The 26,538-nt window shown below is 38.6% G+C and overlaps 1 protein-coding gene across 6 annotated transcripts in view; it reads right to left on the bottom strand.

Moving 5' to 3' along the window:
• MYO3B (myosin IIIB) overlaps nucleotides 1-26,538 on the bottom strand; it is a 207,507-nt gene that overhangs the window by 37,027 nt on the left and 143,942 nt on the right. For 5 of the 6 annotated variants that reach the window (XM_037398436.1, XM_037398440.1, XM_037398438.1 and 2 more), the window contains 3 exons: nucleotides 17,211-17,331; nucleotides 7,504-7,567; nucleotides 6,482-6,617 (listed from right to left, as the gene is read on the bottom strand). In XM_037398436.1, the coding sequence (XP_037254333.1) occupies nucleotides 6,482-6,617; nucleotides 7,504-7,567; nucleotides 17,211-17,331 (321 nt within the window). The remainder of the gene's footprint in view (nucleotides 1-6,481; nucleotides 6,618-7,503; nucleotides 7,568-17,210; nucleotides 17,332-26,538) is intronic. The other variant, XR_005105902.1, reaches the window with a different exon arrangement.

Here is a 26,538-nt window from a genome sequence, read left to right as displayed (position 1 = left end):
ACTAAGGCCAAAGTCCAGCATTTATCCCAGGTGTGAAGAGGTCAGTAATCCCACACTAACTCTTTTAAAGAAAAAACAAAAAGCAGCTACTTTTTCTCCTGCTCCTGCTCAGTCAGATTTTGGCTCAAAAGCCACAGAACACTACTGTAGGAGGATCCTTCCAAAGGAAATTCATTACCTAGCATATCACATCAGCAACTCCTCTGCCTGAGGCTTCAACTGCAACATGGCGAAGAGTAATCCATAGAATCATAGAATCATTTAGGTTGGAAAAGACCTTTGACATCATCAAGTCCAACCATTAACCCAGGACTGCCAAGTCCACCACTAAACCATGTCACTAAGCACCACATCTACAATGTTTTTTAAATACCTCCAGGGATGGTGATTCTACCACCTCCCTGGGAAAACTGTTCCAATGCTTCACCACCCTTCCAGTGAAAGAATTTTTCCTAATATCCAATCTAAACCTCCCTTGGTGTAACCTGAGGCTGTTTCCTCTTGTCTTGTTACTTGTTATCTGGGAGAAGAGACCTTCCCCCACCTGCCTACAGCCTCCTTCCAGGCAGTTGTAGAGAGTGATAAGTTGTCCCCCTGAGCCACCTCCTCTCAGGCTAAACGTCCCCATTTCCCTCACCTGCCTCTCATAAGACTTGTGCTCCAGCCCCTTCACCAGCTTCGCTGCCCTTCTCTGGACACACTCCAGCACCTCCATGTCCCTCTTGTAGTGAGGGGGCCCAAGACTGAACACATAGTATTTGAGGTGCAGCCTCGTCAGTGCCAAGTACAGGGGGACAATCACTGCCCTTGTCCCAGTGGCCACACTGTTTTGGATACAAGCCAAGATGCTCTTGGGCTTCTTGGCCACCTGGGCACACTGCTGGCTCATGTTCAGCTGATTTTCAACCAGCACCCCCAGGGTCCTCCAACACCAGGCAGCTTTCCAGGTGCTCTTCCCCAGGCCTGTAGCACTGCGTGGGGTTGTTGTGACCCAAGTGCAGGACCCAACACTTCTCCCTGTTGTAACTGATACAATTGGCCTCAGCCCATTGGTCCAGCCTGCCCAGATCCCTCTGCAGAGCCTCTTGCCCTCAAGCAGACCAACACTTCCCCCTTACCTGGTGTTGTCTGCAAACTGACTGAAGTGCACTCGATCCCCTTGTCCAGATCATCGATAAAGCTATTAAACAGGACTGGCCCCATGCTGAGCCCTGGGGAACACCACCAGGTGTAACTCCATTCACCACCACTCTGTGGGCTTGGCCAGCCAGCCAGCTTTTAATCCAGCATAGAGTACACCCATCCAAGTCGTGAGCAGCCAGTGTCTCCAGGAGAATGCTGTGGGAGATGGTGTCAAAGGCTTTGCTAAGGTTCTGAGGGACAATGCCCACAGCTTTTCCCTCATCGACTAGGTCAGTCATCTTGTCATAGAAGGACATGTGGTAAGCCAAGCAGGACCTGCCTTTCATAACCCCATGCTGGCTGGGCCTGATCCCCTGGTTGTCCTGCACATGCTGCGTGATGGCACTCAGGATGATCTGCTCCATAACCTTCCCCAGCACCGAGATCAGGCTGACAGGCCTGGAGCTCCCCGGATCCTCCCTCCTGTGCTACACTGCGGTACGTAGTAGGAGAATACTGTGGAGACCTTGTAGGCCTCACACATAGCTACAGCACGCTCAGTACAAACAGATCATACCACGTAACACTGCCTTGGCCTTTTCATTGGTTCCTGTAACATTCAGACTGTCCCATGATCATGGATTTTATTCGCATTTTATCTGCAAAAGAATGACCAACTCAAAAACCTGACCCATTAAAAAACCCCAACAAACAAACAAAAAACAAACGGCCAAATCCTCTGCCCCCAAAACTCCTAAAGCCCAGGAATTTTTTCATGTCAATTTTTTGTAACCAAGAGACCCGATTCTGCTCAGTCAATGACTCTACTGACTACAGTCAAGTTTTTAATGATTTACGTTCCTCCAATGTAAAATTAGTCTCAGTGGGGGGCTTAAAGATGATGAAACAAATCTCCTGATTAAACAACCCAAAATAATTCTAAATAGATGACAATTTTTTTCACTTAAAATCCTGAATGATAGGAATCTGAAATTAATAGCATCCATGTGTCAGTATCATCCCATCTGCCAATGACAGCTAGCTGAAAGTCCAGGCAGCATTTCACACTACGTTACGTAGCAGCAGTTTCATTCTTCATTGAGAAAGGAAGGTTTGCTATAATGGAATCAAACAGGAAGCTGAGTTACACAGAGAGAAAGTGCTGAATGCTCTGGACTGACACCTCTCTCACGTGCAGAAAATGAAGCAGCATCTTTGGTTACAAGGCATCCAGTTCTTGGTACCACATCTTGTGTGAGATACTGCCCATCCTTTACCATTATACTGATCAGTTATGCTGGGATATTGACTTTCTGTGAATCAAAGGATAACAGGTGTCCCTGTTTCCAAATTGCTAATGATTATTGCTTTGCCATAGCTGTTATCTTTTTTAAAACAATGTAAAAATAGAAATTAAATGAGATCAGAGTTTAAATTATGCTACGATTTTAAACTACCACATAGACTAAGATGGTTCCCTGCATTTAAGCATCTTTTGCTTGCAAGTGCAAGACATCAAATCAAGACTGCACTCCAGGGCTGAGATTGAGGTGGCTTTAAATATTTTCAACAAAGTCTGACTCAAAGAAAACTCCACTCTGAAGCAAAGATGAATCACCTAAGTGTATTCTCTGGTGGCTTATTGGGTATTTTAACATGATTATGGTCCTGATAGAATTGAAGTTGGATCACTTCCTTAAAACTGAAGTTAAGCTCTAACAATTAAGGAAGTTATTATTTTAAATTTCCTGTTTAGGGTGATAAGCCTGTAAATATCATCTGTGTGATGACAACCACAGAATAACTTTTTGGGAATAATGTCTCCCATGCCCACAATGTCCCTTACTAAAACTTGTCCACAGTACTGTCTGAGGTGGGTAGCAGCCTTCCTTCCCATCAAACAATTACACATTTCATTATCTACTTGCCTTCCATCAGTGTGAAAAACAGTGATCACCTTCACATGTTTCTCCAAACCCAACACAGCTACATTGACCAAATAAAGTATTTATGATTGGTTTACCAAAGGAAGAGAAAAATGAGCAACATAAAAATAAAAATTCATATTACAAGGAAAACATTCACAATGTGTCACTGACTAGTGGGAGTCCAGCCTGAAACACACCAGGCCCTAATTTCCACTAGTTTTGAGAATACAAAAGATTAAGGCATCTAAAATCAAAGGTTATACTGGAAATGCCCTACTGACTTTTACAACTATAGTACAAGTTTTACCACCTCAGCCTCAGATTGTGGCTACAGACACTGCATAATTGCATAATTCTGGATCTCTTGGAACCCTAGCAAATTTCTTCACGTCTCAGAAAGTTTTGACATTGCAGGCAACAGCGTGAGGTGCAAGGTGTAAACTGAACATCATCAGAAGACATATATTAATTCTTCCACAAGAGAACATCCATGGCCAGAGACTCTTCATGTACTTTCTCACTTGTTCCAAATGTCTGTGCTAGCATTAAGAATTATGTCATCCACTGGTCAACACAGAGATGCTATTGGCTTTCCTTTTACAAGCATTTTTCCTTTGCATCTCAGAAAATCTGTCATATTTACTCTTGAGGCAAAGTTACATTGGGCAATTCCCTACGAAGCACTCACTTCTCATTAATAATTTCAAACAGTCTCACTATTTATCTTGTTTAAGGACATACCACTACTTGGCCTCTGGAGATTATATTTATACTATTTTGATTCTTTCCATACTACTTTATTGTGACTAGAATAATTAACTTCTGCCTTAATTGTTACTATTGACTGGACTACTCTCTGCTCAGGCAGTGTGTCACAGCAGAGAGTGAAGGAATCCTTGGCTGTGCTACTAGTCCTGCCCCAGCACTCCGGCAGAGCCCAGGGGAATGCCTGGGCAGTGTAGAGCCAGCCCCTGTGACTATGCAACCATAGTGCATGCATGCACTTAACTTGCACTGCATGCAGTTTGGCCATACTGCTCAGTCTTACCATGACCCTGTGTAAAGGCTTTTGAAGTGAAAAAGAGGCTTTTGTTTCTGCATTAATTACAGAGTCCAGTCTTTGCAGGATCTTTGTGGAAATTTCCTGGACTATTTTGCCTTTGCCAATCTACTACTGAGAATGGGCAGCTTGTGCTATTAGACAGCTGGATAACAAGATGTGAGTGAATAGTCTGCTTGATTTATACAAAAATATGTAAACTTCTATCAACCATTTTTTCCCTTTTGTGTTCTGTCTCACCTTGACTACACTAGAGCCTCACCTACCGAGGCCTCGAGACAAATAAGCAGCCTGTCCTCTTTGCTTAAGCCTGGATACAGACTCCCTTCAGCAAACACCAACACTGCTTCGTAACTGGGTCATAAACCAGTGTGGAAACCTGTCACATTCCCTTCCCCATTGGCCTCTGTGTTCCAGGTTCACAGCACTACCATCAGGTGACAGACTAGTTTTGCCTGCAATGTAACTTAAAGAGAATTCAAAATCAATCTACAGTATTTCAGAATGATGTTTCACTATGAAAAATAAGTCTTCACATTGTTTGGACCACCTAGTGGACAGCTTTTTTTGTGTGAATAACAGCTTACGTAGTATAGCCCTACATTACAAAACAAGTGTTCTTATTCAAAAAAGATATTTGCTATTTCACTCACAATATCCTCTTCTTAAAAGTATACTTCACACAATAAGGCTGAATATAGATTGAACAGTGTGTGAAAGCATCTGAATTTTGGAATGCAAGCCATTCTTTTAAAAGCACCCAAGGAAGTTACTATTCTTCAGCAGTAATAGTTACTCACTGAAGTGTGATTTCTATGATCATCTATCTTAGTATCTTCATGTTTAACTATGAAATTCCTTACTTCTCCATATTTCAGGCTTATCATTTAGACATATATGTTTGTTAAATAGTTCAGATCAATGTTGCATTCATCTCTTCTTCAAATTCTATTCTTCTATCACTTGACATTTTGTGAAGTTTCTCTAATTACTGGGTAATGGCTCTGAATCACACGCTTGCTAAGGGTGTAATTCTGCCAGTTTTACTATCTCTACTTGTTTTACTGTAGATACAATGTCTTTGATTTCAAGGAGACTAGTTGCAGGGTACCATACACCATGCAGGGAGAGTAAGGATGACAGATTCGGGCCCTGACTGCTTTCCTCAAGAGGATTTGCTGCAATGAAGATATTTCTGTTTGGCACATTTATGATTTAACATGTAATAATTTAAGATAGTAATGTACACATTCCCTGCAGTCCCACACAAAGGACTTAACCCCATATGGACAGAAATGCATGAAGAGAGAAAGAATGGATTTCTCAACCTGCTGTGTTTACATACTACTCTGTTTTTAGCATGGAAAGCACATTACGCCTGTGGAGAAGATTAAAAACATTGCATTATTTCCTGTAACAGAAGGATCTCCCTATAAATACCTATCTTCATACCTTTAAATTGTAAATTGTTTAACTGAGCTCTGTAAAGTTGAAACACAAATTGCAGGATTAGGGCTCAAGTATTCAGATAAGTATTTGTAGACTTACAAGATGACATGTGTCCCATTAAATATATAAACAGAAATGTTAATGCATGGCACAAAATTATAAACAACTAATTTTCAGTAATAACCTGGAAATTAATGTATTATCATTTATGTTTTGGCTCTCACTACAGATAGCACATTATCAACCTACTTCATCTTAAACCGTGGAAGGTATTCTATGATCCAGTATTAAAGTCTGTATTCACAGATTTGCAACGATGCAATGACTACAATTACAGAGAAAAGTATTCTGAGAGGTAATGATTTCCTGGAATATCTAAAGATAAACCAGTTAAAACTAAACAAATATCATAATGTTTTACTTCAAGTTTTTAAACTGCTACTGACCATGGCAAAAATAATGTATCAGCAAATAAAACCCCATATTGTATAGACTGCAAAATTACTGCATATTTTCCTGCATTGCTGACTGAACCAGTGTGTGTGAACAAAACAGTTGTCTTTCATTCTGCCAAACATGAGAGATTTCATCACCGTCTTTTGAGACTAGAAGGCAAAGGAAAGGTGAAGCTCTTGGAAGTCAATTTGATTTCATTAAAAGGGTATTGAGATTATTAACAACATTTTAATATAAATCGTATTTTAAAAATCTTTATAGTACTGCCTCTGTAATTCAGGTATTTAAGGGATTTTTTATATTTCCAGGTTCAAAATGTGTAGAAGAAAGTTAGTTCCTTTATATTTCCTGCCTTCTAAGGGATTGTTAAAAAGACTTTACCAACATATAAAGCAAGTTACAGGATGTCAACATATAGCTTATAAATAGTAAACAAAAGATCTCTGTTATTTACTATATTTCTTACCTTCTTTTTTATGGGATCTCAAAGGACTTGACAACTGATGGTCTGCAACTGACTGAGATTGGCTAATTGATTGTGAATCATTCATTTCGAACGAATGTTTTCGAATAAATGGAGAAGCAGAAATCTCATCCAAATCCTTTTGGAATAAAGAACGTTGGTTTAGGCACATAAGAAATGTATTGATTCCACTCTGCCATGAAAACTTATAGCTGTGATCTCACAGGGAGCAACTTCTTATTTTCTACAACTCTGTGAAATGTCTAATGCCAGATTTAAGTTACACAAGATTCTTGTGGCTTTCAGCAACACCTACTTAGCACCCATGTCACAAACATTTGTTTACTTTTTCCATTTAACTTATTTATCCATTTTCCTCATGCAGTTAAATCATAGCATGCACTGTATGCTGATTTCCTCTCATAGTTAATTTGTATCTTTAGAAAAAAGCTATAGGAAGGTATTAATCTGCTTAACATTTCTAAGTACATCATCCAAGGGATTTTGTTTTTTTAATCTTACATATGCTCAGCAGAGTTACTGGCAAAAACTGTACATTTTCTCCATTTCATCCTTTCAACATCAAATGGTAAGCAGCAAAAATTGGATCAGACTTCAAAGACTATGCTGTGCTCCAAGTCACAGAGCGACTCCTCCATTTCACATATTGAATTCGAGCAGGATATCAAAGTGCTACCAAAGAACCTCAGGTCCTTACTAAAAAAGAGTCTCTAACATCTGTAGAAAGTGAAGTGCACAGACAAATCACCTCAGGGAGCAGCTAGCATTTATTCTCAGCAGCAAATTTCCAGCCTTTTGATTCTCTTATTCACTGTACCTCCCTGTCTTTCTACAGAACTAAAGTTCTTAGCAAGCAGGCTTTTGTCTCAAAGACTTCAAAACATCACTAACGGTTTCATGTTCAGATGGCTATGCCAAGCAGCCATGAACACACTGCAGAACTGTGGACTCAGGAATTTGAAGTTATAATGTGATGTTATTTTAGAATATAAACTTAGAAGTACCTTTTTTGTTTGTTTGTCAAGAAAATCAGGCACCACAGGAGAAAATTCGTTACTGGTTTGCTGCCTAAAAGCAAAGGAAAATAAAATACATAGTTCAAATATTGTCATTTCTTTATTCTTATGAAAACTTTACTTGCATACACGTTTTTTTGTTGATTTCCCCTTTTCCCCCCTCCCCCAATTTCTAAATATGCACATATAATCAACTCAGACAAAACACAGACCAGTCCCATTTCCTCTTATGAGGAAGTGCATTATTCAACACAGTAACAGGCTATAAGCAACGCATTTGTCATTAAAAATCTGTGGACATGTGTGTACGTGTAAAATGAGTTTATGAGAATTCTGTGAAATGGAAGTAATGTATTAAAATTAATTTGACAAGATTTTATATGAAATTTTTTTTTCCAGGGTTGTGAAAAGATGTTCTCACAGGACTCAAACTTAAGACACTCAAAATTTGACAGATGAAGTAGTGAAACACATGGCTTTGGGTTCTCCTAAAGCTAATTGTGTTAAGCACAGAGCAAGGAGTAAGAGTTCTTAGATTCTTCATCTGTATCTGTTATTATTTTACCATCACATTATGTCACCATAAAAATATTAAGGCCAACTACCGCCTTCATTAATGCTAATTAAAGTATCACAAAAACCTTCCACAGGCCCTGATCCTTGTTGGCAGGCCTTTGAAGTCAATGGATCTCTTCAATAGTAACATCCACCCACACAGAACTTGCTCCAGAATCTTCAGCTATGCAAAACCAAAAAAAGGATGCTACCAATTTCATTTGATGGATAAAAACCTGAGGTTTATAGACATTATTTGATATGCTCACGGTCCTAAAACTGGGATTAAAAGTAAGATTTTCTGATTGTCGAAACACACCTCAGACACTGCATCATTAATCTGCAACCTTCTCATAACCTTTCTGAATAAACAATTAATGGCAGTTGTATCTCTACTTATAAATGGAAACATCTGAAATCTGAGTTTCAGTCATAGATTTTGGTTTAGATGTATATATTATGGCTTTTTTCATAGACAGGGAAAAGCTTTCATAGACAGTGAAGAGCTACAACGTACTAAGTAGCTCCTTCAGTTTTACACAGTTAGTACAACTGAATACATTTCAGCCCTTTCAGTCACAGTGGGAGGGGGGAATCAAAAATTGCTTTACTGATTAAAAAATACAATACATGTTATCTCAGATTTCATCTTTTGTCAATACTTATATTTCAGTCAGCTGCACTAGTTATAAATTACTCATGTAACAATGGAACATCCTGTTGGACTTTAAAAAATGTCTGGCCACATGTGCATTTTACTTTTCAAAATGCACCTTTCAAACATACCTGTTAAAAATATTTCAGGTTAAAATAACACTGCTGAAGGACTTCCAATGTTTTAGACAATTATGTATTGAATTTGATAGCTGTATATCATCATGCATATGTATTAGATAACACATATATTCTGTGGCATCCACAGAGGTTACTGAAGTATTCAAGCCTTATTCGCAATAGAGTTTAGGCTCTTAGGTTAATTAAGTTTGTCTGAATGTGTTACCCCAGCTCAAGAGCATTGACTTCAATTGTTTCATATTAGTCACAACACGGATGGCATCACAGTTGTCCATAAGCTACCTCAGGGTGTGGGAACAAAACAAAGCTTTCATGAACATGGTAAACATTCAACTTTTCTGTAATGTTGCAGTTTTGTGAATGAAGTTTGGATTTGCTTGTCAGGTCAGGGGAAATTAAATTCCTCTTTATTCTTTGATTCTAAGAAAGAGAAGGGAAATATTCTGTCTAAACAGTAATTTTAATTTAGATTGGTGTTTCCTGTGGAGGAAATGGAGGGATCCATTTTAAAAATGATTTCTCATTTTGTACTGGCATGCTTCACGTACAGGAAAGTATAAAATATGTCTACAACTGTATTTGACATCACATTTGTGCAGGTACCATATTATCTGTAAAGTTCTTTACTACTATTTATCTTGTATATATATTATTTAGATAAAACTTTAATGTGATTAGTTAGATAACTTGCCACTTTTCCCCAAAATTACTCAAGCATTTGTTGAGATGATTCATTCCCCCACCCCCAATACTGCAGAAAATAAACCAAATATGAGCTAAAAATAATGAATAACCTTCAAATATCACTGCGGTGGATTTCAAAATCAAAATCTGCTGTTGGATCAGTATGTTGCAAATGGCCTACAATGCCAAAATAGACTGAACCATCATCTAAATTTAAATATTTAGATATTGGGGTGGTTTGGATCTGGATCTAAATCTGCAGCTTGAACTAACCTCTGCCTTCTATTAAAAAAAAAAATATCTAGAATTTAGTATGGTTTTGCCAGCACTCTAACTATGCCAGGATTAGAACATTGTCTAAATGTCTAAAGCACGAAGGTAAAGTTCAGCAACTTATGTCCTGACAGCTTAAGCTACAAAAATCAGCATCCGGAATTCTGAAGCCCTCAGACCCTGACACTCTGTCAGGATCCCAGTGACCCCATGTTTCTGATCAGAACAATCCTAAGTAGGGTTGTATTTGGTGCAGGATACCCCATCCTCCCACAGAATGTACTGTTGCTGATACAAGTATGTACTTCATGATTACTAGCTTTTACTCACACGCTTTTCATCGTGTTTTTCTCTGAATCCTGTTGAGAGAAGGGGGAGTGACAGAGTGGCTTGGTGGGCACCTGGTAGGCAGCCAAGATCAACCCACCACAATGGCAAACTGGCAGGGAACGCTTCTGAAAACATGGCACCAACCATAGATGCTGAGCACCTTGAAATCAGTCTCTGAGCTATTCTGAAAATGTGGCTAGTACGCAACATGAGAAATACAATAGCAGCAGGAGGGCAGCTTAGCAGTAGTTGGTTCCTGTGAGCCCATCAGTGCTGATAGCTAACATTTTCCAATATGGCATTTGAGGCTGATTTTGAGGTGCAGGGTATTTTCAGGTATCTTTGAAGGAACTGTTTGTCCTGTGATTTCAAAAAGTTGTTTTCCACATTTGCAGGAATGCAGTGTTTGGGTCAGAGAGATGAGATGCAGTCAGCACACTAACCTGGGAAGGATGCAAGAGATCCAGGTTCATGTGCCTGGTTTCAGGCAGGCAATACAACAATTTGCTACTGAACATTCAGCTACTGAGCTATACACCTCAGTCCTCACACAGGGATGGTCTATAAACCACTGAATTAGCAAGAACCATTGACAAAAAGAGAAACATTGATTCTTAGGGTCTGTCTATACATCCGTACAGTGTATGGCCACACTGTCCTTAGCATTGAAAGCAGTCAGATGATAGCAGCAAAAAACTAGTCACACAAACCAATTTATAATGAAGAAAAATAACTACTTTTGGAGTTATGCTGGTTGTTATAAGCCATGGAATTTGGACTTTCATCATTTAAACGCTTTTGAAAATGGTAAAAATACTTCTACATACTCCACTAGAAAGAATACAGCTCATTTTGCAGAAATAATGTATTCCTGAACAGAACAGTTTTAATCCTTCCAGCATGGGTAGATGAAAAATTCTGAAGGGATGGGGATGGGGGGGGGAAAAAAGATGACAATAAAAAATTGTGTCCAAATTTCCACTTACATCTTTATAAATAATGAGTAACTATATGATATGAACCATAAAGTAATTAGAAGCTCATATGACAGCAGAATCAGGCCCAATCGGTTCCACTGCATGCCACAGGAATTGCAGACCTCCTATTTCCATCACAAGCTTAATGTTTGTTATGATTACAAATAGGAAAGTGAAGCTATTAAAGGAAAGCAGAATGTATTTATACCATCTTTTACTGTGGAAAGAAATGAGAATTCATATTCAAAAGATGACTTATACAAGAAATGTCAGCATGGTCCTGACAGAAACTGAAATTATCCAAGGAGGAAATTATGGAGCAATGTGAGAAAGGTGTAAGCAATAAATTACCAGGACCTGATGGCATTCATTTGAAGGTTGTGAAAAAAAATAAACTAAGTGGAGATGCAACCCTTTCAAGCAGCTATTCATAAAGAAGAGAAGCACACTAACATAGTGCTATTTCTTTTTCTTTAATCAAAAGAATCCAACGAAGGTTTTGTTATTGACTGAGTAAGTGAACCTCACTTTAGTGAGAGGCAAGCTGCAGACCAAGTCAAAGAAAGCACAGCAGAAGACAGAAGAGTTTGTATATGAAACAGTTTTATTTACATTAAGCCAGTTTCTGAATGGATCTGTGCTCATGTGACTGAAATAATGTTTAATCTCTGCTTTCAGTGATATATGGGATATTATGTTTATATGCTAACCCATCAGTGTCCATGTAGGTGAATCCACATTGCATGCTATTTTAACGGGCCTCCAGCTGTTGTAGACCATTCAGAAACGAGCATTGTTCATTTTTCAAGCACAGCAGCAATGCAGTTGCAAGTAAAGCTAACCCAAGGAGAATTCCTCTAAAACAATTTTTACACTTCCTTTCTACACTGATGCAGCGAAGGCTGCTGGCACTAAGATGCTATAAAAGTGGCTGACTTGCAATGCACTAGCACAGAGATCTTACATTTCAAGAAGTCACTCTGTATTTATAAATCATAAAAAGAATCTTAGGAAATCATCTAATCCATCCCCATTTTCAGAGAAAAATCAGCTGTACCTACTCTTTTCTTTTTTTCCCCATGTTTGTCTAAGCTGACTTTTAAAACCTACAGTGATAGAGATGTCAGAACTTCCCAAGGTAACCTACACAGGGCTTAACTTAGTTTACCATCAGTGAGCTTTTCTTCACCCAGCTTTCCTGTGCTACAATGCAAGCCCATTATTACTCACCTGATTCTCAAAGAGAACAATTTGTTCCTTTCCTCTTCCCATCAGCCTTTCATGATTGCAGAAATGATAGCACATGCACCCTCAGTTTTCCATTTCCCTTCGATATCTCCCCTTATCATGGTTTATAGAGATAGGTAATCATTCTTGTTGCTGAGGGACTTGCTCGTTTTCTTGAAGTGCAGTGTCTATACTACACTAACTGAGGTCTCAGCAGTGATGAGAAAATGTTATGATGCACATGTGAGGTATGTATCCTCATTGCTACTGCCCAATGTAAACTTCAGAGCAGGGTGCCATTAGTGACTGACATTCATTTAATGGTTCATTAAAGTCCATGTACCTCTGTTTCTAGTTCTAATCCTGTCCTCTTAAACCCCTGTAACCATCACTCACTTAGTACTGACACAAATCTAGTCATCACATTCTGCTTCACCAGTCAAGCCATTAACAAGTAGAAACAGACCCATTTTTGGAACCTGACTTTCAGATGCATACTTCCTGTAGAACAGAGAAACACTGATAAATATTTATTCATAACTTTCCTAAGTTGGCATGCTTGTGTAGTTTTCTTCAGGCTTTATAATTCAATCTTGATTACCTAAGACTCATGTGAATGTCAGAAGTTTTACTAAAATGAATGGTTTCTGAGAACCTATGCTGACCAAAGTGTGAACAGGTTATCAACTAGCCAGAAAGAGAAGCATGTAAGGAGAAAAATCACAATGAATTTGACTCAAGAGTGTGAAGTGCTGTTGATGTCAGGTATCTTCTGACATGTGTCCTTTAACATACAGAGCTCCATAAGGAAACAAAAGAGCAAGGGATAGTCACTGACATGCACAGACATAACTGACCTGTAACAAAGTCACTATGTGGAAAGAATGTTTTCTGCTCTACTACGTAGTATAAGGCCACTGATCATGTAGGTATAGCTACCTTATATTGGGATATTTAGCAGTTGGTGAGCTAGAGGGAAAAAAGAACAATACAGGAAGTATTTTCCAAGGTATCAGGTTAGTACTATTTAACACAATTTTCACTTGGGAGGGAAATGGGTAAGAAGATGGTGGAGCATGCAGGTTACAGATGCTTTGACAAGATTCTAAAGGGATTTAAAGGTATCTGAGGATGAAAGCTCTGTCTGAACAAGAACATGAACAACATAGTGTAGATTAAGGTCCTTAGTCACTGAACTGTAGATTATCCTGCTAAGAACAAGAACCTTTATGAAAAAATACATTCACTAGAGATTTGTCAGTCTAACAAGTTAAAAATCACAGGACATTTTAGAAAATTACTTTTTCCTTCTCCACAGATTATTCCTAATTAGCTCAAGAGATTCCTAATACTAACTTGAAATTGGAGCTATGCCATTGCAAAATGCTGCAATGACAGTTTTGATTTCATGCAATGACCAATTATACAATGGAGGAATGAGGTGAGGCTCATGTCCACAGTGGCCCTGTGAGAGAGGAAACCCTGTCACACTCCTCCGTTCTCTGCTGCCTGTTCTGCTCTCTGCAGAAGGGTAAATCTGCTGTTCAGCAGGGTTGTCAGAAGGGCTCTGAAAGGTTTTCTTTCCTTTATTTGAATTTAGTTTTAATCATGTTTGGCTCCCTAAGGTAACTCTGCCCTTTTTAAGTCTTGAATGAGCTACTTTGGGGAAGGCTTTGACTGTGATTCTGTTCCTTCACACCATGCAGGCCTGCAGGTTCCTCTCGGTGGCTGATGTTGAGAAAGTTTTGCAAGTGTCACATACACAGACTGGGTTCTGGGGGGGAATTCAGACTTAAGTGTCAGTCTCCCAGGTGTACAGTTAATCCCATGACACTTTTTTGGTAGAAGGAGTCACAGGCAATTCCATAGCTCTGCGGTAGAGGGTGAAAAAACATTTTTTCAATGAGACAAAGCCACTTCCCTGTCAATGTTTACATTATCTTCCTATACCTATTTCTACTTCTATCAGAGATATCTGCCGATTCTCAAAGTGTATTTAGTTACTTGTAACCAAAGACACTTTAGTTGTGAAGTCAGCTTCATACATGAAAGATTTTTGCATTTGAACAGTTAAAACTGGTTTTCAAGTCAAGCACATAAATGCAGGAAAAATTTAACTGCAATGTTAAATGAACTGATGTGTGCATTTAATTAGCAACCTACATCATTTATTAGCTTGAATTTGCGTATGTCCTGCATTCACTGACTAAAAAGCATGAACTAGGTGTAGAGATTAAATTTCCTTGAAGGAATTCAAATTTTTAAAAAGTACCCGTTTCTTCCGAACACTTTGAAATTCATTTCTTAGTAAAACTGAATGCTTTATATATATTATAATACTGTAACTTCTTTTTTTAACAGATCTTTGAAAAAGCAGTAGGTTGTCATACATTTAAACGTATAGTTCTATTCCTGTGCATATAACAGAGCAGAACTGTATATGATTTTGCTTTCTGATCCTGAGTACCTTTAAGCTATTTTTTCATTTTCCAAAACTACCAGTTAGAAGAAAAACAAAACAAAAATAAAAGAAATTAAAGGAAATTAAGAGAAAAGAGTATGTAATTATTCTGTACTTTAGTTCCATGGTATGTGAAGCCGCAGTGGGGCTGTCTTCTCTAGGGACAGATTACCGGCTACTGTGTTAAACATTTGCACTATTATTCAGCAGCCTTCCTGTTTCCTACAAGTTTCCTGTCTGACTGAACAGTCATATGCTTAAAACACAACAGCCCAGTAACTGCTACATGTGGAAGTGAAGCTTGATTTATGGGAAGTAAGTTATTGGATTTAGTTCCAAGATTCTGAACATCACCTGTGAAATGCTGAACATTTTCAAGTCTCACTGAAATCACTGGAACCTGAGGCCACTGCTGAGAAATTTATAGGATTAGGCAAATAATCTGCAATATTTGTTGGGGTTAAAACTTCAGAACTGCCAGCAGTAATGGCAGTTTAACAACTCCAGGCAAAAGAATGTATGCATTTATTCACCTCTCTGATTGTGCATAGCAATCAGGACTGGGTACAAGACCTGAATGGCCAATGTATTTTACATGGGCACCTTCCAGCCAGATATCTAAAGGCATTTAGACATTGACTTCAATGTTAAGTTCACAGGTTGAATATCATTAAAGGTCTGTATATTTGTGCTTCATAGAGCTCAAACTCACCTCAACAGTTACTGAACCATAAAATGTTTGTGAATCTCAAGGGATGTACAATTGAGCAAGCTGTACCTAATCCAGAAAAATACATTTGTTTGGAGAGCAACAGCAAAATCCAGAAAGAGCCTAATGCAAAAAGGGAAGAAAATAATTCCTGGCTAACTACACATAAACAAATCCAGGTGAAAGCTCTAGATCACTTAAAAGAAAAAAAAAAAAAGTCTCTCTAATTGTAAATAATTATAATTTGGGATGCCAAAGAAAACTGATAATAGTTAGTGTATTAGCTCTTGCTTTTAGCTATGAGTGCAGACTGGAAAACAAATGACCATGCAATCATCAATAGTTCTAAAGAAATCACAAGATACACACCCCTTAGGTACTTAAGAGAAGAAGGAGCTGCATGCACATGAAGGAAATAATAAATTAGGAAACCTATTGCCCCAGTGAGCAGTGAGGCAACCAAAAGACAGAGATATGATGGCAAATTGCAGTGGGCTCATTTTTTTCCCTGCAAATAATCATCAAAAACATTTATTTATTTATTTAGTCTTTGTCCAATAGTCTGAACCTTTCTCTTGCTGAAAACAGAATACTACAACAAAGAGATTCTGGAATACTACTTACCTACAAGAATGCAGGCGGTTAATACCTAAAAAAATCCTGTAATGATGCACCAGAGCATGTAGCAGACATTATTCAATCTAAATCAACCAAAGTTAGCATGGAGGTTAGCATAACTCAAGGCTATGAGCATAGACAGAGAAAGAAATACCATTTTGGAGAAGTTAATGGTTTGTTTTTAAAAACCCCAAATGTTCTTAATGGAATAACAGCATCTGCTTACAGTCAAGTCAGTCACTACATTCAGAGAATTCTGAAGAAGTGTAACAGAACCCGCATTTATATGCCATATAGGAAGCATATAAACCAACAGAAATAAGGACTGGAAGAAGCACTGAGATGTCCTCATGCCCACGCCACAGCAGGAGAGATCTCATAAATCATAGTCGCTGAAACTTGCTAATCAAAGGGATTAATCCAGCAAATGCGGCCACCTCTCCTAGAACACTGTCTCTGGGAGACAGACTTTGATAACAGCTAAAGACGTAACAGATCTCTCTTGCCTCTCATACCCAATGTTGGGGGAACATTTGTCTGGAGTAACTCCATTGGTAAGGAAGGTTAAAATACCCTTCCTCTGCAAAGAGGGCACCACTATTACAGTTTGCAGTATTCCTAGGTTTTCTGTCAGTGACTTGTCCATCTGCTTTTTACAGCTCTTTTCCCTATCTCATTGATGGTCTCAATGGAGCTTTACAGACACAGAAGGGTAACTTTCTGCTGTCGAGAATTTAATAACACGCACTGCAGACAATTCTGAAATGCTGAGCACTTGCAATCCTGCCTGCAATCTACGGCATTCTGGGCACTTCCAAGAAGTGCAAGAAACAGGACAGCAACACAGGACAAACAGCACCATAAATAAACCTAACTCTGGTAACTGGGAGAATATTAAAATGACTAAGCTGGTGGGGGCACTGGCTAATCTACAGGTGCTCATCCTCAGAAAATGGCAGATTCCCTAAGAACTGGCTGAATCCTGATGACATGCCTGCTACTTTCAGATCTCACTGTGTGGAAAATCACTTCTGTTAGATAATAGACAGCAAAGGATTCAACTCACCAGTGCTCTTCACAGCCAAAATCAGAAGCTGAGCAGCTGTTCTTAAGCTGGGTATCTGCTATACAGCCAGAGCTTTTTTCCAGTCTTGTGTATTTTTTACGAACAATATATCCCCTGAAAGCTAAAACACATAGTTATGAATCAGAGAAAAATTCTGCAGAGCCTGAAGTGCAGACAGGCACCCAACTACGGCACAGAACTGAATGCCTTCAACTTTTACTGAGTCAGTGGACAGAAAGAACACCTAGCACCTCACAGGGGTGGCTCCAATGTTTGCAGAGTTAACAACAGCTGGAAATTATGCAGGGCCTTACACTGTCAGTTACAGTGTTACAGTGACCACTTGGCACAGCCCAGGCAAGGAAAGCAGGCTTTGAAATGAGAACATGTCTAATTTAAATAGGAATCCCACCTAAAATACATAGTAGAAACATCACTCCCAAAACACCTTCTTCAATCACAACTCCCATGATCTGAGCTACTCAGAATTTTACAGAATCAGAAATTTTACCTGCTTTTATTGTGGGGTAGAGGGGTGAGTAGTGAGGGACAGATACATTCAATTAAAACTAGAAAAATTAATTATGTCTTCTATTTTTCAATTAACCATAACCATAATAAAACACCAAAAATACCTTTCATACAAATAATCAGGAAAAAATATCTACAGAGATAGGAATTTATACCATTCATAAAAAAAAAGCGGAACAAAACAATCCCTAGAAACACTAAATGAAGCAGCAAGCACGCAGTGAAATGAAACAGCAAAGAAAATGGCAATGAATAACATTTTGAAGATACGTATATGTTTTATTTCAATTGACTGTCCCTGGACTTAGGCACCTAAATAACTGAATTACTTCTGCAGTTTTATCTGACATGAATTTGCTTGAATTCTTGATGCCTGTAAGCGGTTAGTAATAAAGCTCCAGCACAAACCACAGATCGCAATACATACTGCACTTAGGACAAAAGACTAAAAAGTGTTGCAATGTACACTTACAACTCACACATTTTTAAATTTTGTTTTGTGTAGGGTTTATTTCAAGCAGCATTTTAAGTAGAAATCCCTTCATAAAAAGGGAAAAAGGGCTGAATAATGAAGAAAGTACAGTATCAATGCCATAGTTGAAGGGTACAGCAAGCAATTGCTCCATAAGAAAGCTCAGGGTTGTGAGGGAATAGGGCTGTTTATCAGTGTAGCAGGACTGCAATTTAAATAGTGAGACAATAAGTAAAAACAAATCTGAGCTAAGCTCAGGAAATACCATGATTTTGAGGAAAAAAAAAATATTCCCTATCCAGGATAAGCTTTTAAGCACACTAAACACGTGCAAAACCAGAGTTGGTCTGGGGACTAATTACTCAAAGGAGGAGGAGAAGAGCCCTCTTGTTGGGGTTGCTGGAGTCCAGGGTTAAATATTACAGTGGGATGTAGGATAGGCACAGAAATGGGGTCTACAGCATGTAGGATCAGGGTCAAAATAACATTGTAGATTACAAAGGGAAATCAGGAGGTTGAATAAATATAAAATATAGAATAAATTTAGAACACAAAAGTTGATGAGAAGATTAACAAATTTTCCCTGTATCTTATGCCTCTGATTTTATGAAAACTCTAGAAGTACATATTACTTACACAAGAGAGAATAAAGACCCTGTAGAATTTACAATCCCTTAATTATTATCAAATTAAGAAATAATTGATTGATTTCCCTTTTATTCCATTTAACTACTCATAAATTTACTCCTCATTGACGATGTTTTTTGTGTAATAAAAAGATGGTGGAGAAAACAAAATAGAGCTACCTTGATTGCATGTGCTCTTTCCCTTAGGAAGGGGCTGTAACAAATCCCTTCTCTTCTATCTGAATTCCTGTATAGTGTTAAAGGTCTTCTTTTTAGCCACCTACCTCCACAAAAATACGTGGTGTTGCACTTATTTGAGCAATGTAAGACAATTAAAACCATCTGAACAGTTCAAGCTGTGGTATGCAATGCACCACAACAGTCTTTCAGTGCTATGGAAGTTTCCAGAGTAAAGAAGCAGCAAAAATTGCCTTTTAATGAGAGGATACTAAAATAAATAACCATTTCACTTTGCAGAAGGCTTGACAGAAGTTGGGCCTGCTGAGGTGTTGTACCGAATACAGAGCTCAGGTATCGTGAGGCTGAGGAACTTTCTGCCCTTAATAATCAGCTGGAAAAGCCTGCCTGCCTGGCAGCAATGAGGCAAGCATTCACTTGCCCCATGTGATCAGGCTTCCAATCCTCAGCTATCCCCTACTGACCAGACAAGGAGCCTACTTCGATATTGGCAGCAGAGACAGCTGGCCAGCAGCCACCTCTCTGCAGCTGAAACATGATAAGTATCAGTCAGTTGATGGACTACTATAAAGATAAAAAAGCACTGAAACAAAAGAACTAATAAGATAAACTTCAGTTTTATCCTTACTAATTTCTCAACTTCTAGTCATTCTTTGTGCATATGTGTGTGTGTGTGTGTTTGTCTGTAAAGTCAATGTGGATACCTACTGTGATTTTATTTTTTAAAATTCTTTTCCCCCCAGACTCTTATTAATGTCAGCATAACCATTTTGGTCTTCCCTCACTCACTACAAAAAACCTGCTATATCTGATAATAAACATAGGTTTTACCCTGTCATTTGTTCTCATACATATTTTCAAAATCAACTCCTCTTCAACTTCTGCAAGCTAGCTTCTAACATTCTTCCAGAATACCTTGAATCTGGCAGGTAAATGGCTGTATTTTTCCTACTTTCCCTTTGACTTATGGGATAACTGCAGTAGCAGGATAAACAAACTCGTCTCTCCCTCAAAAGCTTCATTGAGCATTACTAGGACTGCATCTTTTCAACATTTATTAACTGGATCTATAATGTTTCAAAAGAAATGCATATGCAGATAATTCTACTGGGGGAGTCTGAGAGGCTGGGAAGCTGCTCCATCACAGCAATTTGCATTACTGACTGGTGCTGGTTTTGACACTAAGCACTTGGCTCAAAGAGTGTGAAATTAGCAGACTCATGTTGCTACTGCTCCATGAACAATCACTGCATCATTGAAGAAGAATGATTACCAGCTGTCACCTCATTTTCACCTTATCCAGTCTATATTGCAAACTTTCCAGCAACAGTATCTTTAACCCTGATCTTTACATAGCCTAAGATGACAGGATCTGAAAAGTAACATAGGAACTGAACTTAAATTTTAGCACTTGGTTAGTAACTCAGTGTTAAATGTTTTATGTGCCACAATTTAGGACATGAATTTTTACTTCTTATACTGATCAATTCACACACAAAGCAAGTTTTCTGTCAGCTTCAGCACCTAGCTAACCAAGAATATACTTACCTCAGGGAGTTTGAAATTTGGTGTCTGCAGTTAAAAACCTTTATTTTAAGGTCTAAGTACATTAGAGGCATATACATTACACACAATGTTGCACAATTCCAGATAGGAAAAGTCCAGGCATTTTCCCCCTGATTCCCATAGGAAATATATAGTTACAGAGCAAATTGTGAAGCACAATGTAGAAAGATCAAAGCTAAACAATCACAGGTCTATACAAGAAGTATAAAGAAAGAAGATGAAGTAGTATTTTGAACAGCAGAAGGATTCATTCTCAGTCATAAAAAAAATCATGTTAAGCAGACATTTTCTATACAGACTCATTTTTAATCTATAGTACCACCTAAAATAGCATGTAACAGCAACTTGGAAATGAAAGGTCATGTCTGCTGAAGAGAAGATATCATGGTAGTTTGTAACCAGAAGTTGATTTGCTATGAACAGCATATCACTTTCTTAATTTGCCTAGTTAAAAGAGCATTCAGCAGCTTAACTAACAACATCCGAGAGGATTTGGAGCCCATGAACCTGATTCTTCACTCCATGCCAAATTAATTCTAATGAACAGTAAAAGGGATGGAGAGTCACATCCATCCTTTGCTGGGTCCCATGAATACCTCCCCTCTTTCACCTCTCACTCTTGATGGATATTGGGTGATGCCTATTTAATAGCAGGAAGAACCCAACTCTTAAATTCTCTGGCAGAAGCATTACAAGAAAGCAAGTCATGAGTTCTCACATACAAGCAGTAATTATCAGTTACAAGCAGTGACTAACAGGAGGACTCAACAAGGCTGCCATCAGGACTGGAGTCATTGATGCACATCACCACTTGGACACAAGGGTTTCATTATCATGCACCAAGTCTCTGATCTTGAGACTTGGTCAAAGACAAAAAAGTGAAGATCACTGAAACTCTTTGTCAATATCAGCAAGGGAAAGGAACAGGTTTTCCAATGTACTCTTGGACAATGTATATCGTTATCCCTGATTTTAGCAAGGGCATGAAATCTAGTAAGAATGGTCTTCTTTTCATCTCCTGAAAGACAGGAGGGAAAACCAAAAGGAAATGCAGACGTATGCACATTACAGAGCTTAACCCAGAGAGGGGGACAGAATATAGGACCTCATACTTCAAAACCATAAGGCCTTCTCACTTCTCCTAATATGTTCCCTGCACATGAGCAGCAGGCTTTTAATGGTTACTAGAGATAGATACCGAAAATGAAGGATTACTAGATGCCCTAAGCCAGTACAGAACACAAAGAGATGGAAGAGTAAAGTTGGCCAAAGCTGTGCAGCCTGTACAAACCAGTCCAGTTTGGCCTGGATGTAAAATCAAGGAAATACAATAAGTCAGTTCAGTTGCCAAGAGAAACATATACAATGTTTTTTACAGTGACAATGTAGTTAAAAGGAAGAAATTTAATTATATCAAAAAGTAAAACTGGATCTGCTACTTAGTAGTTGTTATTTTCGGGGAGGGGGAGGAAATCTGTATTTTATAGATATATTATAAAATGCTTAGAAGCTTTTGGAAAATTTTACTCATGCAATTCTTAGATCTATACAACAGTATTAGGCAGATACAGGTACACACACATGTACATAGTGATATAAATAGATGGATAAATATAGGGTTTTCAAGAAACATTTCCTTCTCTTCTATTGAAGCCAACATTAAACCTTTGCTGTTGAAAATCCTAAAGGTAACGTTTTTATTAAAAGCTTACATTTATTGTAAATGTAAAATAGTAAATTACAGCTGTTCTCTGGCCCTCTTTTTTTTTATTATAATGGAGTAAATTTTGCCAGAAGCACGTGTTAGAGATATGTAAATAGTGAGCAACATTGCATGGGCAGAAGTTAAATGAAGAGAGCAATTTACGAAAGGACACTTCATCTGGTTTCCTTCTGAACATCCATTACTTTTTTTTTTTTTTTTAAAAAAGAGCCCCATTCTTGAGTTCTTGATAAAACCTTTTCCAATACAATGTGACATATGGTGAGTGTGCGAGCACGTGTTGGAGGAGGAGATGGTGGCTCAATGGATTAGTCATTTGCCTTTCACCTCTGGAAGCATAGTTAAACTCAGTCCTGACCAGAGCTGCACAGCATATTCCAGATGGCTAAAGTGGGCCTAATTAAAATGAATTCAGTGATGTCACCTCAGATCTAAGTGAATCGCATGCACCACTCATTTGGCATTTTGGCAATGTCAGTTCACAAATGAAATAACCAGATTAAAATCCTCCCCTAAGTTTTTCGGGACAACAGTCACACTGCATGGAAATACATGCTATCATAACTAGAAAACATACTTTTATAATTGTATTATCAGTTGTATTAAATTCTAATTAACGCATTTTTCTAGCACAAAGAAACATTAAATGGGACTTGCATGTGAGGTAAATCAGTGCAGCAACATTTCAGTCAGATGATTCAGTGGATATACATTGATTTAAACCAGCTGTGAATCTGGCAACATAATTTAAAAAAATCCTTTATTTTAACAAAATATTTTTCCTTTTATGTACACGTAAATCAAAATAATACAAATCCCAACTACAAATAAATACTCAGAAGTGCAAAGTATTGTTAACTCAAACACTTTACACAAAATCATTCTTTACAATTTGTCTCCAAGTTAAAAATTAACATTTTCTAACCTTCACAGGTTGGAAATGTATGACTTGACTAGAAGAAGCCATAAAGACCTTGTGCATCCTTTGTACCATTTTAGCCATGAGACTAATAACATCTGTGTATTCTGAGAACCTGTGATGTAGCTATGCTGAAGTAGGGTAGCTTTTTCTTCCCCACCTAATTTAAATTCACAAATATTTTGTTTTCTAGCAAGGGTGTTTTCCTCCATCTGAAATAATGACTTTTTTTCATGTAATATAATACACTAAGGAATTGTATCCTCATGTATATTGTGAGGGTTGTTTTTTTTCTAAGTTTGTTTTTTCTTCCAAGATTTCTTCAATGGGTAGTGAACTGCTGGGCCCACAGAGATCTCCAGACCACCAGCTCATGTATTTGAAAGGCATCTGTTTATTTTTAAAATGCAAATGCAGCCTACCTCAAAGACTGACTTGCAAGAAATGAACAATCTGAACAAGTCAAGAGGTTTCCAATCAGGAGCTGTGTTCCTCCTTTATATCAGGCTATGATCACTCGCTGTCAAAACCACTTAAACAATATCCTGGAATCTGAATGAAGTCCCCCCACAATTAAAATGAGCAGGATAATCCTGCAAGAATTATTCAGGCAAATCATTTTTCACACAGTTTAAAGTAATGATAAGGTCATTTACAAAAGAAATCAGCGCCTTTGAAATGCTGACTTGTAGACAGAGGACTGCCTGGAGGAGGGCCATAGATAACAGTGAAGACTGGCCTCCTAACACTACCCTTGCAGTCTTTGGAACTGATTCTGATGAAGAGAAGGCCCAATAAGGTTAATACCCCTACTTTGATCTCTGTCAAAGCGTACCAGCAAGAATTAATTTACATTTCAGATGAAAAAGGTTGACAGCATGAAAAGGCATCTTGTTTCTGGTATGTGAATGTGCTGTAATAGATCGGGAATTCTGAAAGGAAGTTCTGAGGAAGCTAAAGGGATAAGCCGAGCGGCTGCTTTTATTGGGAAAGAGATGAAAGGAAAACAAATTTCAATATGCGCTGTTCTGTAGAAACATGTAAGCCAAATGCTTCCTAAATTTCAAGGCCTGCGTGTGCTGGAGCAGGGGGTGGGGGTGGGTGGGGGTGGGGTGGGAGGTGGGGTGGGGGTGGGTGGGGGGTGGGGTGGGGGCGGGGGGTGTGGGGTGGGGTGGGGAGGGAAAGAAGAGGGAAGTACATATATTTTAATTATATGGTTTTGCTAATGTCTGGATGACAAATGCAAACAATCTATCTCACTGCCTGAAATGGCTCATTAAAAGAAAAAATACAAAGGTGATCATACTCCATTTTACTGAAAAGCTGCCTTGAACTACACACTCTCATTATGAGATGTGCAGGGAAGAGGGAGAGATTTGGAGTTGCTTTTGTCTCCGTGTCACTAGGTACTTGGACAGTGTAATGTAAACAACAGAAAGACTGTCAGTGTATTTTAAAACCTGGAAAATGGCCACCATTAGCAAGCACGAGTTTTGATTTGAAACACTGAATAATTAGCATGTAGAGAAGAGAAAATGTGTACAGGAAGAATTTTGAAATAAGAAGTCCTAGATATAGATTTCCAAAGGCAGACAGAAATGTGTTGAGGATTACTATTATTATTATTATTATTGTTATTATACTACCCCTTTGAATGTGGCACCAAAGATAGGAGGAGCAGACAGCCTAATTAATACAAAGGTACGCTGTGTCACTTAACCCTGTAGTCCTAGTGCTTATTCACCCAGACTGAGCACTGAAACTGTCAAGTGCCAGGTGACAAAGGAAGACAGTGTGCATGTTGGTGGGAAAAGCGCTAACAGCATTAGGTCCAGAGGGCTCAACAGAAGTGTCCAAATTTAAGGGTATGTGTACACTCCCACTGCCTCTACCCTGCAATGTTCAACACAGCATCTAAGAGATGGCAGGAAGGAACACAGCTCTGAATCTCTCCCATGTGTGCAAACAGCAGAACAGATCAGCTGCTTTCTCTAAAGAGCTAGTAATGAGCCTGCATCCCCTACACACCTAAGAAATCTGGCTGGATAAACTCCTAAGGCAGAATGTCCCCTACAATCTCCAGGTGCTACTGCTACACACCAGCTTCCTAGTGAACCTGAGGTAACCCTCATCCTAAGGAGCTAGTAATAGTGGCACAGGGGTGAGTCAACTGTTTCACTTTCCTTTTTACAGCAAAATGTTATTGTAAGCAGGAAATCAAAGTTCAGATATGGCCAAGTGTAAAGGTAGCAAATACTCCAGAAAATAGTTGCAGGGGGTACTTTAAGATCTACTCTCTGTGCTATCGTGAAAACAATAGAAAATGAGAATACAAAGGAAAGGAAGAAGGGCAGAGAGTGCTTATGTAGCCCTTCGGTGTTTGTTGCAATGGAAGGAAAAAATTCTGCTTAACAGTCTTCCATTTAATAGAATATTCTGCATCTACCCCTCGAGCTCATGTATGCATGCAAATCTAGAAATTATTATTTTAACCTAATGATACTTTGTTCCTTTCTGTAACTAGACTGGTATTCTGTTTTCTGCTGAAAGTCACAGTGATGCTTAATTTCAGAGCAGCAAACTTAGACAAAAGAAAAACAAATTAATTTACTCAAAACAGCTTGAGAACAAAGTGAAAGAGTATTTAGAACACATCTTTTTCAGATTGACTTTAGACTATATGATACAGAGTAGAGAGGTGACAAAGCTTAAGGAATTATAGCACAGGAAGCTGGTACTTTGGTTTATCTGTAAACAAATTTGCTACGTTTTTGATCAGCTACAGTCCTTCAGACTGGGGTTGGACAGGGAAGGTGTATTACACTGCATCATATGGAGGTTGCTTCATATTGGCAGCATCTGAAAACACCATTGAGTTCACGGCCCTGGTTCTTAGATTCCTGTGCCATATGGTACCCTGCTCTCTACTAGAGACCTACACAGCCCTATGGGCCTGTTCCTCCAATAATCTCCTTAAAGTATATTCAAATTCATATTGATATGGCTGCATAGGAGTCTGGCAGAGAGTCAAAAGATAGGCCAAAACTGGCAAACCCAGCAAGCAGTCCAAACAAAAACCTGGCAACCTGCCAAGACCAGGGCTTGACACAGGGAAGTGCGTGTCCAGTGCCTCCCACTCACACTTTTAGTCAAATCAGTCTAGTGCTTTGTACCAGCTCTACAAATAGTTGAATCATAGTGACTGTGCTCAGAAGAATCTTGAAGAATTAATTGAACAGCTTTTAATCAGTATGTTTTTCTTCCAGAGACATACTTACAAAAAGCCCAAAGTG

Source organism: Falco rusticolus, chromosome 8, assembly GCF_015220075.1.
Source record: "Falco rusticolus isolate bFalRus1 chromosome 8, bFalRus1.pri, whole genome shotgun sequence".
In the NCBI taxonomy this organism is placed as follows: Eukaryota; Metazoa; Chordata; class Aves; order Falconiformes; family Falconidae; genus Falco; species Falco rusticolus.
The sequence above is the reverse complement of the archived record's forward strand: the minus strand, read 5'-3'. Positions and strand labels throughout refer to the sequence as shown.